Below are 16,378 nucleotides of genomic sequence, written 5' to 3' on the forward strand. Positions count from 1 at the left end.
TAAAACTCCAGAAAGGTTATATCAACACAACAAACTTATTAAAAGATCTATAGAAGTAGATAATATTATTACTTATCTATTGCCTTGAACATTCACAGTGCTTACATAGTTAAAGTATTTTTCAAATAAGTGGTATTTATTGCAACACTTAATAAAGGAAACAGTTGCATTGTAATGTTTTCCCACTGCATTTGTATATCAGAGATTAAAATTTAACACATCCATAAACATGCTTTGAACAGAAGTAGTATGTTGCATCACCTGTTCTTGCAGTCTGTGCTGTAAATGGTTCATCAATACCGTTGCATCCTTGGTACCTAGTTCTGCAAGTTCTGTTTGGAATGCTGCTAGAAGAACATCCTGTTCTCCCAGAAAGACTTGCTGAACAGCATGCAGAAGTTCACCTCGCCAGTCTGGGACACTTTCAGGAGAGTTACAGTTCACAGAAATCTACAGTGGGATAAAAGTGACTAAGTATTTATCAGAATTGCAAGTATACTGATTATGTTAAATTATAATTTTTATGTGTGCACAGTCAGTGGAGTGGAACACTTCACTTTCCTTATTCAAGAAATATGCAGACATAATTTGTGTCTGTGCACATAGAGATTTGTGTATACATATGTTGTTACTGTATACATGTAATTATTCTCTCTGTATGCATAAATGCTATTTTCTGCATGCTAACTGTTTTTCACAGGGGTAATTTAGATCCCTATATTTGAAAATTTGGCCCCATGTAGCAAATTCTGCTTTATAATTGTATCAGATTCTCCTTTTAGTTTTATAGCTATTAATTTGGAACTCTATTAACTGATTATTACTATACTGTACCACAACAATGTGTGTGTACTGTATACCATACTAGTGGTTTTTATGGAACAGAGTTAACATTGGTTACATTTTGTAGTGATACAGTGCCAGATTCTTTGACTCGTTCCTTTCCCTTTGTGCCCTACGGGCAGTGCAAACAGGAAAGGAAACTACCCACGTATCTGAAGCAGGGAATTCACTTTGTGCAGTGATCCTCAGAGGGTACAGAGCTAGTGTACCTGGCCCCTTAGCCAGTTCCCTGCAGCCCTTAGTACAGAAGATGTGTTGGGGATGCATTCCAGCTAGCCCCACAGCTGGTAGACAATTCATTGCAAACCACTGAAACCTGGCGTGGAGAAGATCAGAGAATGAAGGAATTGTAACTACAGATCCTCAGCTGCAGCAGATAGACTAGTCTGTTATTCTGCCACCCTTATTCACTTGGGTAGTATCTCACTTCATGTCTAGTCCCATTGGAATCAATGAGCAAGATACTGTTCATGGTAAATAAGGGAGGCAGAATTCATGAAGTGTTTATTTGATTTCTGTTTATAAAAACGCATCCATCCATTGCTCTGAGGACATGTACAAATAGGATTCAATGATCTGTCTCACATAAAAGTCTAACTTCTACAAATGTTAGTAAAGATTCTACAAATGTTAGTTGGAGATTCTTTGCCTTAATGATATCTGTATGGTCGGCTCTGGTGCCCTTTGGAGCTCGGCATATCATTTGGCGGTATAGGAGGTGCCGTCAGTCCTGCGCCCCCTCAGTTCCTTCTTGCCATCAACTCCTATGGTGGAGACGGAGGGTGGGTCATGGAATGGACATGAGTAACACATCTCAAAGAACAGCAGTTACAAAATGTTAGTAACCATTTTTTCTTCGAGTGCTTGCTCATGTTGATTCCATGCTAGGTGACTCACAAGCAGTATCTCTAGAGGTGGGCTTAGAATTCATGAATGTGCCGCTCGCAGCACTACTCTCCCGAAGCTGGCATTGTCCTGTGCCTGTTGGGTAATGGCAGAATGAGTAGCCAAGGTATGGACAGAAGACCAGGTAGCAGTTCTGCAGATGTCTTGGATCAGCACCTGTGCCAGGAAGGTTGCTGATGAGGCTTGAACTCTGGTAGAGTGGGCTGTTATAACCACTGGTGGAGGCACCTTTGCTTGTTCATAACAGAATTTGATGCAAGAAGTTATCCACGAGGAGATTTTCTGGGAGGAGACTGGCAGGCCTGTCATCCTATCTGCTACCATGATAAAGAACTGCGTCAATTTATGGAAAGACTTAGTCCTTTTTATGTAGGAGGCTAAGGCTCATCTAACATCCAAGGTGTGCAGCCTACATTCCTCATTGGAACTGTGCAGTTTCAGGAAGAACACTGGTAGGAATGTGTCCTGGTTATTGTGGAACTGCGACACCACCTTTGGTAAGAAGGCTAGATGGGGTCTCAGCTGGACCTTGTCCTTATAGAATACTGCGTATGACAGTTTTGAGGTGAGCGCTCTAATCTCAGAGACCCTTCGTGCCAAGGTAATTGGCACCAGAAAGGCAAACTTCCAGGAAAGGAGCAGCAGGGGACAGGAAGCTAATGGTTTGAAGGGGGGCCCCCATGAGCCTGGACAGTATCAGGCTCAGGTTCCAAAGGGGGATAGGATCCCTGATGTGCAGATAAAGTCTCCTGCGGCCTTTCAAGAATCTGATTTTCATGTCATGGGAAAAAACTGATCTGCATTGGGGGATGGAAGGCCAAAATAGCTACCAGGTGAACTTTAAGCAACAAGAAAACTAGGCCCTGATACTTGAGATATAACAGGTAGTCCAATATGGACTGTACTGAGGTTTGGTGAGGAGAAAGGTTCTGGCCTGAGGTCCAACAGGAAAAGCAAATTTGCTCTGGTGGAAGGTTTTCTGCTGCCCTTCAGAACCTGCTGAACCTGTGCTGAGCAAGCCTGCTCCTCTGCATTCAGCCATGCAGCAGCCACGCCATCAGGTGCAAGGATGCGAGCATGCAAACAACCATGGTCCTGGCCAGAGTGGTAGCTCCAATGGGGTAGCTGTTGAGAACTCCAACAGGGTGCCAAACTAGTGCTGTCACAGCCACGCCGGGGCTATCAGTATCATATTTGCCCTGTCCTGCTTGATCTTCAACGGGACCCTGTGGACCAGTGGTACCGGCGGGAAGGTGTGCAGCAATGTCCCCGTCCAGGAGAGCAGAAAGGCATTGGACAGAGAGCCTCTGGCGAGTCCGCGAATAGAGCAGAACTGGTGGCACTTCCTGTTCTGTCTGGACATGAACAGGTCCACTTGGGAAATCATGCTGACATCTCTGGTTGGAGTTACCACTTGTGCTGAGACAAAAAGGACCCGCTGAGGAGGTTTGCTAGTGCATTCCTGGTGCTTGGGAGATGAAGCTACAATATGAATGTTGTTCTGCATGCAGAAGTACCGTAAGCGGATAGCCGCTTGGCACAGAGGTAATGACCAAGCATCACCTTGCTTGTTGATGTAAAACATTGGGTTATTGTCCAACAGAATCTGCCCTGCTTTGCCAGCCAGGTAGAAAAGGAACACCTGACAAGCCAGGCGTATCGATTTGAGCTTCCTGACATTTACGTGGAGGGAGTGATCCTCCTGCGTCCTGTGTGCTGATGTCATTGAGGTGGGCTCCCCATCCCAGATCTGAAGCATCGGAGACCAGCATCACCAAGGGGGAAAGCCCTTCGAAGGGCATTCCCTGTAACACTGAGTGAGGGCTCATCCCTCAAGTTAGGGATGACCAGACATGCAGTGGAACTATGACCACAAAGTCCAAATCGTGCCTGCTGGGAGTTTAGATCGACGCTAGCCACAACTGTAGGGATCTGAGATGTAGACGAGCATGCTGGACCATGTACGTACAGGCTGACATGTTCCAGCAGTCTGAGGCATGTCGGGCAGTCATGATTGGGTGGGATTGTATGTCTGTAATGAGATCCGACATGACCTGAAACTGGGACTTTGGAAGAAAGGCCTTGGCCTGTGTGGAGTCAAGATAAACTCTATCCATTGAACAGGGGATAGAGTTGACTTCTGCTCATTTACGAACAGGCCCAGATTTTAGCAGGTGGATCACATTAGACTGAGGCTCTGTTGGACCTGGATTGTGACTTGCCCTTGATGTCATCGAGGTATGGGTAATTTGCACTCCTCGATGCCTCAGGTAAGTGGCCGCTACTCCCATACATTTTGTGAAAACCTTGAGATGGATGAGAGGCTGAAGGGCAGCGCTGTGAATTGGTAGTGTTGTTGACCCACCACAAATTGGAGGAATTTCCTGTGGCCTTGGAAAATTGAAATATGGAAATAAGCATCCTTTAAGTCGAAGGTGGCATACCAATCTTCAGGAGCCAAAGAAAGGATTATGGCAGTACTGAGTGAGCCAGGCCGGCCACTGCCTCGTCTAGGGATGAGGCGGACGATGGTAATGTTGGGGAACGGAGTGGTGCCTCCTCCTTTTCAAGGGGAGGTGAGTCTCTCTCTAGGTCCCACGGTTCGATGCTGGTATTGGATCCTGAATCTGGGTCCCTCACTGGGCCAGTTGGTGCCATGGATTGTTTTCCAGACACAGCTGTGGAAGTCTGGAGCGAGTAGGGTCCTGGTGCCACCGGGGTCCCCCATGGATTCCAGTATGGCCACTGGACAGGCCATTGTCCTCAAGGCCAGGTGCCCACTGCTGGGCTGGCACTGAACTGTGGTAAGCCCAATGACTTGCGTTTATGAGGCTGATGACTGGGTTCTTCCTCTGACTTTGAGGAAGTCAGTTCTTCCATTGGGGACCATGGCGGAGCTGATTGTGGCTACTCCTGCCGGCTGCAGTGCGGAACCGGGAAGTGGTGCTGAGGAGATGGTGACCAGCGACGAGATTCCCACGAGCGGTGCCATGACAGAGGGAATGGTTCCAGGACGGGGTGTGCGATGAAGTGTAGGGCCGCGTGGTGCTGGGGCTCAGTGCCGGGGGTCCGGTGAGCACTGCCAGTTCCGCAAGGGCAGTGACTGGCACCGGGGAGACAGAGACCAGCGACACACAGCCTGTGAGTCTCTCCTTCAGGTCGGAAGTGCGGTGCCAGATGTGGTGCCAGGTACTGGGGTTAGGGCAGTGGAGACCTTTGTCGTGGCACTGGAGATCTTGGCTGAAATGTTGTGGACTGGTGCTGAGATTTTGGGGAATGGCATTTGTCTACTGACCACTGTGGCAGCCCCATGGCGGGTTTACCCCTGGAAACGGGTGCCTTTACTGACCTCGGTGCTAAAGGTAAGTCCGGCAGTGGGAGGGCCATCAAATCCTTGGCTGCTTGAAAGGCCCCCAGCATCGAGAGCACCGTGAGGTGGAAGGGCCCCCTTTTGCTCCCAGGAGTCGAGGGCAGCTCTCTGAAAGGGCTTGCAGCCCTGGGAGGTGAGGCTGGCTATCACCACTCCAGAGCAGGAAATTGGCCCAATGCAGGTCCTTTGTCTGATTCCGACTTATCCCTCTTTGGAATGGGGGAACGGCCTTGATCAGCACGCTACTTCTTTTGCTGCATCTTCGGCACAGATGAAAGGCATCAAGAAGAGTTTGGTGCCGGTGAGGCGCTCCACACCAACGCTGAAGTACTCGGCACCGAGTCAGAGCGGGAAGGTTCTGAGGCTGATCTGAGTGCTACCTCCATTAACAGGCTTTCAGGAGAACGTCCCTGTCTTTTTTAGTCTGTGGCCTGAAGACTTTGCAAATCTTGCACTTATCCCTCATGTGTGTTTCCCCTGAACACTTTAAGCAACTGTCATGGAGGTCATTAAGCAGGAAGGGCTTATGACAAACAAAACACAGTCTGAATTCCGGTGACTGAGACATGCCTTGTCCCTGGGCAATCTCTAACTTGCATACAAACTATTTCAAACTATTTACAAAAACTAATGATAATGTCTATGAAGAGAACCACCAGACACTTCTGAACACAAGAGAGAAAGCCGTTTCTACAACCGTTACAGGTGGAAGGAAGGAACTGAGAGGGCGCAGGGCTGGCAGCACCTCATATACCATTGCATGAGCATGGGACTCCAGAGGGCGCCAGTGCCAGCCCTATGGATATCACTAAGGCAAAAATCTCCAACAGCTATGCATGAGGGCCTGCACACACCTAGCATGGTATCGACATGAGCAAACACTCAAAGAAGAATATCATTGTTACAAAATATAAGTCAGGCACAGATGGAGAAGGGTACCAAAATATTTTTTAAAAGGTTTATATCATTCTCCTTAAAGGCCAAATTTCCAAATATGGGTCCCTATTTTTTGGGACTGCCAGTGAACCAAAAAATCAGTTATTCACTCACCTCTAGTTTCAAAGGCTACTGTATAAATTACTTTGATCTATGTAAAGTTTTATAATATTGTTTGTACCTCAGCATCCCTATGCAGTTGCATTCGGGTAATTAAATCCTTCAGAGATGAAACAGTACTCAGAAAAGTTTTCCTTTCCTCAAGCCAAGATTCTGGTCCTTGTTTAAGAGGTATTATATCCCTTTCACTGTCAGAAAATTCAGTCAGAGACAGCACCTGTATACCTTCATGATGCACTGCTCTCAGCAAACCCTGTAACAATAATAGAAGAAAAAATTTTAAGTACTCACCACACTAGAATCTAGCATCTGAAGGAATCAGAAAAAGGAGGCTGATTATGCAAAGGAAAGCACTGTCTACTTACAAGTAGCTTGGTGAATATGATTAATGTTGAGACTAGAAATACAGAAAAAGTGCCTGATTCTTTAATAAGGTTTAAGAAATATATACAGTTCCCCTAGAAACAAATATTGCTGTAGCCCTTGAAGTTCATTACAAAAAGATCTATTACATCAACACTACAAATTTAAACTGAGTTCTCTACAGAAACTTATATTTTAAAAGTTAAGTCCTGGTAAGTTTCCATTCATATTTTGAATTATGCTTTTGAAATTTGCATATGGGCTAGAGCTAGCACATGGGATTGGCGGCAGGAGACACATTCTTCTTTATAATTGTTAGAAATGACAATAGCATATTCTCATTTGTTAAAAATATTTTTACAGTTCTGGCCTTTGCTGGTAGCTGATAGTGGTGATATTTAAAAATTCAATTAAATAATTAAAAAAATATCTACTATTTACAGGGCTCTTCTGCTTGCCCAAAAAGAGAAGGCTGCAGATCTAAGCTTCAGACAGTATGAAGAAGTTTTAAAATGATCTTGTTTTGAAGTAAAAAATTACATCAGTTGTGATTTACCTTTATTTTCTTTGGAAGTAAATCTGTTGAAGTTTCATCTTCTTCTCCTAGTCCTTCTGATACTGTGTCAGATCCCTGGCTCTGAGTGAAAGAAATTCCTTGACTCCAGTCTGAACTAGAGTCTAAATAAAAGGGAAAAAACACTAACATTGAATTACTATGAAACCTTTAAACAATAGATAACAAAAATGACTTCTATTTCTTGGTTGTTAGGACAAGTGATTGCATAAACACATTTTTTTGTTTTGTCTTGTAAGCTAGGCTTCTTCTTTGCTTTCAAAACACAGCAGCAAAGAAAATCATTTAAAATTCAGGGAGACAGAACCAATTTAAATGAAACAATTTATCTGAACATTACATAAACCTTTTGCCAACTGACCCTTCTCAGTATCTGTAGTCTCTACCTCCTTCTGTAAAAGTTGAATCTACTTCCCATTTGCTACTGTAGGACAGAGTGTTTTAATTTTTGTGGTAAAAATTTGACGGGCCTGACTTACTCCTGTGGTGCACACATTCAGACCACACCTGTCTGCAGTCATGGAAAGAGGTGCATGTGGGAAAGTATCACCCAGGAGAAGGAGACAGTAGTACTGCCACCCATCCACCAGCGCCAGGGGACGACAGCTTTACATTCCATCCACGGCTGAGGAGGTTGCCTTGGAGAGATGCTGAAATCAGTATAAAGAAAGGATGGAGGGACTTTGCCAAAAAGAAGCAACCAGATTCCAATGTTCATCCTCAAACCAGTTCCATACCCTCTCTGTCACACATACATTTCTGTCCTTGAGTAATTAAGATTCACATAGAGATGTAATGCTCTTTGTCTTTCCCAGATGTGACAGTGTTTGGCTATTATGAGATTTTGTTTTGATTTTCATTGCTGCTCCTATTGTAATTCCTGTTGTTATTGAAAGTTGTTTCTTGTTTTGCTTCTTGGGCTACAGGCCTCAATGCAAGAAGTTTCTTTAACACAGAAGCCTATCAGGCAAACAGGGGATGAAGATCAAGGTCCTACTTACATGTTGGATTTGATTTGGATCAACTTTTCATTACAGACACTCGACGTTCCTATGGGAAGATCATGGGCAAAGAAGAGTAAAGGGAAGATCCCGCCTTTATAGGAGGGTGGAGTTTAGGGAAGGGACACTTGCAGATGGCATTATGTGTTGCTTATGCTGTGTTTTTTCTGAACTTTAAACTTTTTGTTGTGTTGCTGTGTGTTGAAAGTAGAGAAGAAAAGCATCAAGTACGTACCTGTTGTCTCTTTAATAAAATCCTAACTTTGGTTCAAACTCACTGTAGGAAAGTCATAATTAATAAGAAGGAATGCCTGCAAGATTGATATTTTAGCTTGCCAGGTGACTGCACTTGCCATTGTGCTAGGATTAAAGTAATGCACAGCTACCTTTGTTTTTTATCATACAAGCAAACTGAATAAAAGTAAAGTCTATGTAAAAAACTGAATTTAATTTATAATACTATTTTAGGAAATATGAAGGCTATAAAACAATTGTCTCTTACCACTAGAACATCCATCTCTGGCCTGATAAGATAAAGAGTGTGGTAACCCAGCCATTGGGACTGCCTATATTTGGAAAAGAAAATATTTAAATCTTTAAAAAAAATGCAACCTGACAAAATAAGGGCCCAGATTCATCAGAACAGAGGAGCTGATCAGAAAACCACATGGACTACTCTCCCTTAGTCCCCCAGCAGCACATATCATCACAAAAGGGGACAGAAATGGGAAGGTTCATGGGATGAAACTTCTGCTTCACAGGTCTATAGAGCTGGTTGGGCACCAGGAGGCAGCAGGTTGCTCTAGCCTAAGGGATGGCAGAGCTGGGGAGGGATCCAGAAACTCTCCTTGGGGTGGAGCAACTCTACACAATTCCAAACACAGTGTAGTGCCTTAGTAGCATAGTCTGTCTTTTGTGCCTAAGAGGACTCAAAATAGGGACCAACTTAGCAGCAGCATGAACCAAAAATTCTGTCTAAAATACAGAATGACAGAATACATAAAAAATACAATATATACCTCTTTAGCTCTCAAAGTTTCTATGACTTCCTTCAAAGCATTACATTCTTCTGTTAATACCTGGACTGCAACAAACTGCTCTCTCTTCAATGCTTCAGCTTCAGAAATATGCCTTGTTTCCATGTCCATGATTTCTGCAGCATGGAGTTCTTGCATTTGGTCAATTTTCTCAGTGAACTCTCTTATGACCTCTGCAACCTCCTCTGAGGTAAATTCATTTTGCAAATCAGCTTGGATTTCTGCATTTTCAACAAGGATCTGTAAAGTTTGGTTGGAGCTACTGATTTGCATAGTTTTGTCAGTCTGAGATGATGAGCTTCTTCTGGTAGGAGTAGAGTCTTCTTTGGTAGAAACACTATCTGGTTTGTCAACATCCTTTCTGCTTTCAAGTTCTGCTATTTCCTTTTCCTTTCTCATATAATCTGCAAGCTTCTTTTCTGTTTCAACTAGGTTGTCCTTGATTCGGTGTAGCTCTTCTTGAAGACATATCATATTTGTTTCTTTTGCCTATAAATGTAACAAATTTGAATTGCAGATATCCAAATACTTTTAAAGAACCAAGTTTAGTATTTTTAAATGCTCTATACAATGAGGAGTCACTGCTGTTCTTTTTAGATTAATCTTGTTTAGATGGATTATGACTGTTAGACCAGGGGTTCTCAACTTTTTTTTCTTGAGGACCTCTCAACATGCTATAAAAACTCCAGGGCCCAGCAGGGGGTGTGGGACTTAGGGCTCCAGCTGCTGGGAGGGGAGAGGGGGTTGAGGCTTCTGCCCTGCGGGGTGCCAGGCTTCAGCCTTCAGGCGGGGTGGGGGCCCTTGGGCACAGGCAGAGTTTTACTTCTCTTTTGGGGTCAAGGGCTTGGTGAGGCTCTAGCCAGCTCCACACAGTGGGGCCTAGGGAGGGAGCGCCATCTCCACTCCCTTACTCACCTCAGCAGGCCATCCAGCCTAACTGGTTTGGTGCAGGCAATCAAAAATTATAACTCAAAGGGGGGACTCAGTGCAAAAACTTTGAAAACCGCTCAGGATGCAGTGAGGGGGTAAGCTAGGGGCTGTGTGCAGTGATGGGTGTAATTCTCAGGGTGCAGAGACGGGGATAGCTAGGGGTTGTGTGCTGGGAGCCTCCTCCCTCCCCCTGTGGTCGCTGTTCCCGAGGACTCTGCTGGCTCCAGAGCTGGGTCCCCTCAGCCCGCACAGCTCTTAGTAGCTGTGCGAGCAGTCCAAGGGGGCTGGGAGCTGAGGAGCAGCCACAGCTCCAGGCACCAACAGCAGTAGGAGGTGGCAGGGGAGTACTGCGGCTGCCCGTTCCATGGCATTAGCCACAGCAGCAGCCACCTGGCACTGCCCAGCTCTGGCTTCCTGCCTCTGACCTGGCCAAGTGCTGGGACACAGGAGAGGGTGGGGAAAAGAGAAGGTAAGGGTGTGTGTGGAGCTGCCTCTGGGACTGCCCTGCTCTAGTTAAGGCACTGCAGTTGAGGGAGGCAACACACCCTGGTGCCTTCCCAACTCCACCCATGGGCTCGGAACTTTTGCCCTGTGGGGCACAGGGCCTTGCAACCTCCCTGAAACCAGCTCAGGGGAGCATGGACCCCCGTTTGAGAATCTCCGAGTTAGACGATAACACAAAGTTATCATCTCACAAAACAGACTAGATTCCTGTAAATTGGTGTAACTCCCTTGAAGTCACTGGAATTGCATCTATTTGCACCAGCTGAAAATCTGGTCCACAGCATCATGTATTTTCATAAATGTATGAGCAGTGTGTACTGTACAGTCTTTTTTTAAATTTTTTTCCTCAGTGGAAGAGATAAAACAATTATAGAACAATCGAATTCTTACCGTTAATTCCTCTTGAAGTTTTTCTGACTTTTCTCTGTAACTACTCAGCTCTTCCTTGGCAGCAGCTGATTCAGCTTTGATTTTCTCTAGTTCACCTTCAGCAATGAGCACACTTTCTTCTTGACTGTGAGTTAGTTTTGTGACTACCTACATGTCAGTACAAAATATAAGCAACGGTAGATAAAGCATCTGTAACAATGGCATTGAACTACTAATGATGCTGACCTTTGTATATCATCCACAAAAGCTAGAGATGAGTCAATCCAGGTAAAGAAATGTTAAGTGCCTTGAATAGGTGGTGTTCTGACCAACCTAACCTCCCAGACTTAAGTTTCAAAAGGCCACTTTTCTAGATTAATTGGAATTCCCAAACTGAAGGGAGAAAAAAAAAGGGGGGGGGGGGGAGAAGGGAAAAGGGAACACTAATATACTAAAAGGCAGCAGCAGGAATGTGAACAGTAAGCCTCTGGAAAACAAAGTCTGCTAAACACCAAAAAGTTTTAGAGAGAAGTTTCTGACCTTAATTCAATAGGATTTGTACAAAAGGTTTTAGCACCTCTGGTCCTGGGTCTGCATTCCATGATATCTGTGAACTTCAGACTTTTAGCAGCCACGCTGAGGTTTTCATTAAATTACTAGTTACAGAACATACAGTCTCTGCCTTGGAAAATGGAAGACAACACTAAACTCAACTTTGACTCCTGGGGTCAAATTCAGAGGCGACATAACTTGTAGTCGATGGAAGGCAGCATGAATGTAAATTGGCAAAGTTAAACATTAAAGAGGAATAAGGTCAGGAACATTGCAGGAAAGCAACCAAAGGAGGGTGTAAAAAGGTGTAAGAGAAAAAGGAATTTCTTTCAAACCACATGCACTTTTTTACCCCTTCTTAAACCTCTTGTTGGCTATGTTTGTTACTATGACTGTCTTTCTGCCTACTAGGCATGTAAATTACATAGATGTGTAATTTAACCCTGTGACGGGGCGCAACGGCCCCACACTGGCCCAGAAGGGTTTAACTATCTTGTGGGCCGAGGTGACCACACCTCCTCAGCCCTGTTGGGCATGCTCTGGCAGGAACCCAGGTATAAAAGTGAACTACTCAGCTCAGTTGGGGCTGACCATGGAAGGACACAAGTTGCTGGATCCATCTTGGAAGCTGCCAGATATTCAGACTATGGAAGCCAGCCATGCCAAGACCAAGGTATATGCCAGGATGACAGGAGATGCCCAAGATGTATCAGAGCCACCAGGAGCCACTCAAGCTGGGAGACTGAGAGATGTGACACCAGGGAGTAGCCCAGGGGGATGACTCATTGGGCCGGGCACTGTCAGGGTGTTGTGGTGGGATCCTCACTGACTGCAGTGGAGGAACCTTCTGTCACTGTTAGGGCCATGGGCTGGGATCCAGTGGAGTGGGGTGGAATCCTGTACCCCCCAACCTGGGGATGACAACTTTCCCACCTTAGGCCGGACAGCCTGTTCTTGCAGCTCTGGCCTGTGTGAGGGCCTGAGCCTCTAGACTGCTTGCAGCTCTGCCCTACCCATAGGCCTGACGTCAGAGACTGTTTGCTGCTCAGCCCTGCCCAAGGGCCTGAGCCTCTTAACTGCTGGTAGCTCAGCCCTGCCGAGGACCTGAGCCCCTTGGGTGTTGGTGGCTTTGTCTTACCTGCAGGCCCGAGGCCACTTTACTGACTCTGTCCATTGGTCAACACCATCTGGGGACTAAGGACATCCAAGCTGACTCAGCTGTGGGCCAATAGCCGCCCTCACCCTGCCCCCAAAAGGGGATGGGGTTCACTGGCTCTGTGACAAACCCATATACTTCACCTCTAAATCTGATCCATGGAGTGGGAAATTTCAGACAGACAGTGGGCTGAGAATGTGGAAAATCATAGAATCTGACACAACCTCACTATTATTAGTCGAGGTGCAAGGATAAAACACTAAGTTTCTTTGAACTTTGGCTTCCACAATTTTAATAAATGGCAGTGGCAGTAAAGTTAAAATTGACCAGGGTTAACAGATCACTGGCTGCAAAACAGGTATCTGTGCAATGAAGACACTTTCCTGGCATTAAACAGAAGCAAGGAAACTAAATCATGCAAAGTGCCATTGTTATTTACATTATAAAAGCATCCTAAATTGGAATTTACATTATATTTTTGTGAAGTCAGCTTAGTTCAGCTACAAGTGTTTTCATGCCCGTTCATTCCAAATACACATGGAGTAACATTGCTTATTTAATGTTCAAATAGAACAGTTTCCTAAAAGGAAATAGCATTGAACTGTTGCAATATTACAAATATGTAATTGTTGAATTCATGCTGTTTTAATAATTGTAAGAAGTAATTTTTTTAAACAGGAATTGGAATGTGATTTGGGTAGAAAGACTAGCTTTTTGAACTGCCTAAAGAGGAAATAGGAGGAAGACTCCTCTTGAAGAAAGGAGAAATGGTCTGTATAGTGGTTAGGTGAGATCCTGCAACCTGGGGAGATCCAGGTGCAGTACCCTGTTCTGTTACAGACTGATTTGCCCAAGATCGTACAGGAATTTTGCCTTTCTGCCCCATCCGTATAATGGGATAATAGTACTTCCTGCCCTCACAGGGACATTATGAAGCTAAATTCATTAATGATTGTGAGGTGCTCTAATAATGGGGATTGTATAAACACAATAAATAGATATATTAGATGATGGTGTGGCCTTTCTTTTACATGGACAGAGAACTCTGTTAGAAGAATCCATTTCAGTGGATTATACCTGCTTTTAAGTTTTCATTGCAATATGTACAAATAACTAGGGTCCAGAACTACAAAGGATTTAGGTGTCTAAATCCCAAATTTAGATCCTACTGTGATCCACAAAACTTCTGTTCATCTGCTGCCTAATTTTGCAGGCACCTAACCTCACTCAGCACCTAAATTTTCACTATAAAAGTCCCCTGGGCGCCTACATTTCTGCCTCTAGCGTGTGCACTGCTGCTTATCTCATGCCTAAATCGCAGCATGATCCTCAAACCAGGTAAAGATAGGCAAGGGAACATCTATCTTGCCAGCAGGGCCATGGGTGAATATGCTAGCCACTGGGCTAAAGGTTATAAAGAAGGAACTACATCCACCTCCTCCAGCCATTTTGGATGGAGTTAGACATACACTGCTGCTGTTCTTGCAAGAAATGGTTCAGGCACCAAAAGCATTTCCCTTCCAGGAGAAGGTTTCATGCTACGGATCCCAAGTGGAGATAGGCACTTCCCAGAGGTGGACCCAGGTGCCTAACTCCCTGAGAAAGGCAGGGCACATCCCTCCAATTAGCATCTCCTTTTGACTAGCTTAGGCTGCTCTCTGTCCAGCATGCCAGCTTTTGTGGATCCCTTTCTCAGGCACTTATCTCTCCCCCATTCATTGTATAGGAGCCTAATAGCTAACTCAAGCTCAGTGATCTTTTAGGTGCCTGAAAGATAGGCATTGAAATGCTGAGTGTCACACCACCTAAGGCCCTTTGTGCTTCCAGGCCTAAATCAATACGCATGACCCAAATTAAACCTTTCATAAAAATACATTTTTTAAACTTTCCAATGCCTCGAAAATCAACCTGCAGGTTCATGGCAAGCACATCATCCATCATGTCTTCAGAATAGATTCACAAAAATTGAGAAAATGTGTTTAGTTTTTAAAATGCCTGATGCCCGTGAAAAGGCTGGATATGTTTTACCCAAATCTCCAATTTTTGTTCTATTTGTAACTCAAGGGAGTACGTATATCTAACACAGCTCTTACTGAATCTGTTCATGAAGTAAGAGAACATTAATGTCTTTAATATTATTAAAAATATGTGCAGCCACCACAGCTCCCATAAAAATAATTGATATTTAGGCAAGGTGAGCAAAAGATCACGTAGCATACAAATTTTTACCTCAGATGTTTGCACCTCTTCCTGTTTAGGAGTCTTTTTAATCTCCTCTTTGTGCTTTTCCTGAATGTCTTCTAGTAACTGCTGAAGTTCTAACAGTCTTTTTTCTTTTATTATAGCCTCATTCTGTGCAATTTTTACATTTTCTTTTTCTAGCTCCAGGTTATTGTACATCTTTGCCAGCTGGATCTCCATCTCTGAAAGTTTCTCTGTTAATACTGATAATTTTGATTCTCTCTCTTCTTTATCTGTGTGATTTACATTCTCTGTTTGTGTGTGTTTGTTTGTTTCTTCAGTGTCTTTTGAAAATGCCTGCATTTTCTGCCTGAGTTTATTTTGCTCCTGAATTGCATTCAACTGAACTTGGCTCACAAGGGCAGCAGCAACCTTTTCCTCAAGTACTTCTTCAAGTTCCAGTATTTTCTTTTTAAGTATTTCTGTTTCAGCCTTGGCTTGCTCTTTCAAATCCTTTATTTGGCTGTAACACTGGTGCAACTCTGAATCTCTCTCTTTAATAGCTGCCTGAAGTTGCTGCAGCTTTAACTCCATGTTGCTGATGGTGACCTTTGTATTTTCTTCCACAGACTTCAGCTGGATTTTATTTTCTAGAAGCTGTGGTGTCTTCTCACTCAGGTCTTCTTCCAGTTTTCCACTTTTGTCTTTGCTCTTGTCCTCTACTTCTGACTCGTCACTTTTCATCATTAAATGCTTATATTTATCTGTCATTCTTTCGTGTTCCCTCTTTAAGATATCTAATTCTTTTTTTAAATGGTTCATTTTTAATTTAGTTTCCTCAAGCTCATTCTTTGTCAGGGATGCCTCTACGTTATTATCTTCCACTTGCTTTTTCAAAGCTTCTTTTTCTGCCAACACTGTATCAAGCTGATGTTTCAGACTGTCAGCATCCTCCTGTATGGAAGCAACAACTACAGGTACTTTTTGTTCAATATTTGCCAACTCCTGCTGAAGTTTTTCAATCACTTCATTCAGCTGTTCTAGTTCCTCTTCACTGTTTTTCTTCACACGCTCTTGATCACCTTTTAGGCATTCTATCTGGGCTTCAAGTTCTCTTATATGCTCATTTTTTTCTTCAACAACCTACAAAATCAATGAAAGAAATATATAGCATGTAATTATTAAACTACCAGATTATGCTTTCTCCTGAACTTTTTGGCAGCAGTTTGTTTAATCATTAATCACAATATCTTGTAAAAGAAGTATAGTAGCAATAACTGAAACTGCCCTGATTATCTCTCATGAATATTTACATGAAACAAAGTACATGCATGTGGGACTTGGAAAAGAGGTCTGAACTTATTGAACTATCTGCTTTCTACAATGCTATATGTGAAAGCTGAAACTTTCATAGTATTTTTCCAGCTTTCTTGTCTAAAGCTCTGACAACATCCATCCCCTATGCAAATTATCACTGAGGTCAAAGGGACTACCAGCTGTGGTAAGGTCCATGCCGGCAGATTTCTTTGCACAATC

The 16,378-nt window shown here is 43.9% G+C and overlaps 1 protein-coding gene across 7 annotated transcripts in view; it reads right to left on the bottom strand.

The window, feature by feature from the left end:
- AKAP9 (A-kinase anchoring protein 9) overlaps positions 1-16,378 on the bottom strand; it is a 221,984-nt gene that overhangs the window by 20,710 nt on the left and 184,896 nt on the right. For all 7 annotated transcript variants that reach the window (XM_067562218.1, XM_067562216.1, XM_067562217.1 and 4 more), the window contains 7 exons: positions 14,891-15,985; positions 10,975-11,121; positions 9,133-9,639; positions 8,616-8,679; positions 7,095-7,216; positions 6,237-6,428; positions 262-450 (listed from right to left, as the gene is read on the bottom strand). In XM_067562218.1, coding sequence (XP_067418319.1) covers positions 262-450; positions 6,237-6,428; positions 7,095-7,216; positions 8,616-8,679; positions 9,133-9,639; positions 10,975-11,121; positions 14,891-15,985 — 2,316 coding nt within the window. The remainder of the gene's footprint in view (positions 1-261; positions 451-6,236; positions 6,429-7,094; positions 7,217-8,615; positions 8,680-9,132; positions 9,640-10,974; positions 11,122-14,890; positions 15,986-16,378) is intronic.

This window comes from Emydura macquarii, unplaced genomic scaffold (assembly GCF_026122565.2).
Source record: "Emydura macquarii macquarii isolate MOO-44397 ecotype Brisbane River unplaced genomic scaffold, CSIRO-AGI_Emac_v2 contig_2422, whole genome shotgun sequence".
In the NCBI taxonomy this organism is placed as follows: Eukaryota; Metazoa; Chordata; order Testudines; family Chelidae; genus Emydura; species Emydura macquarii.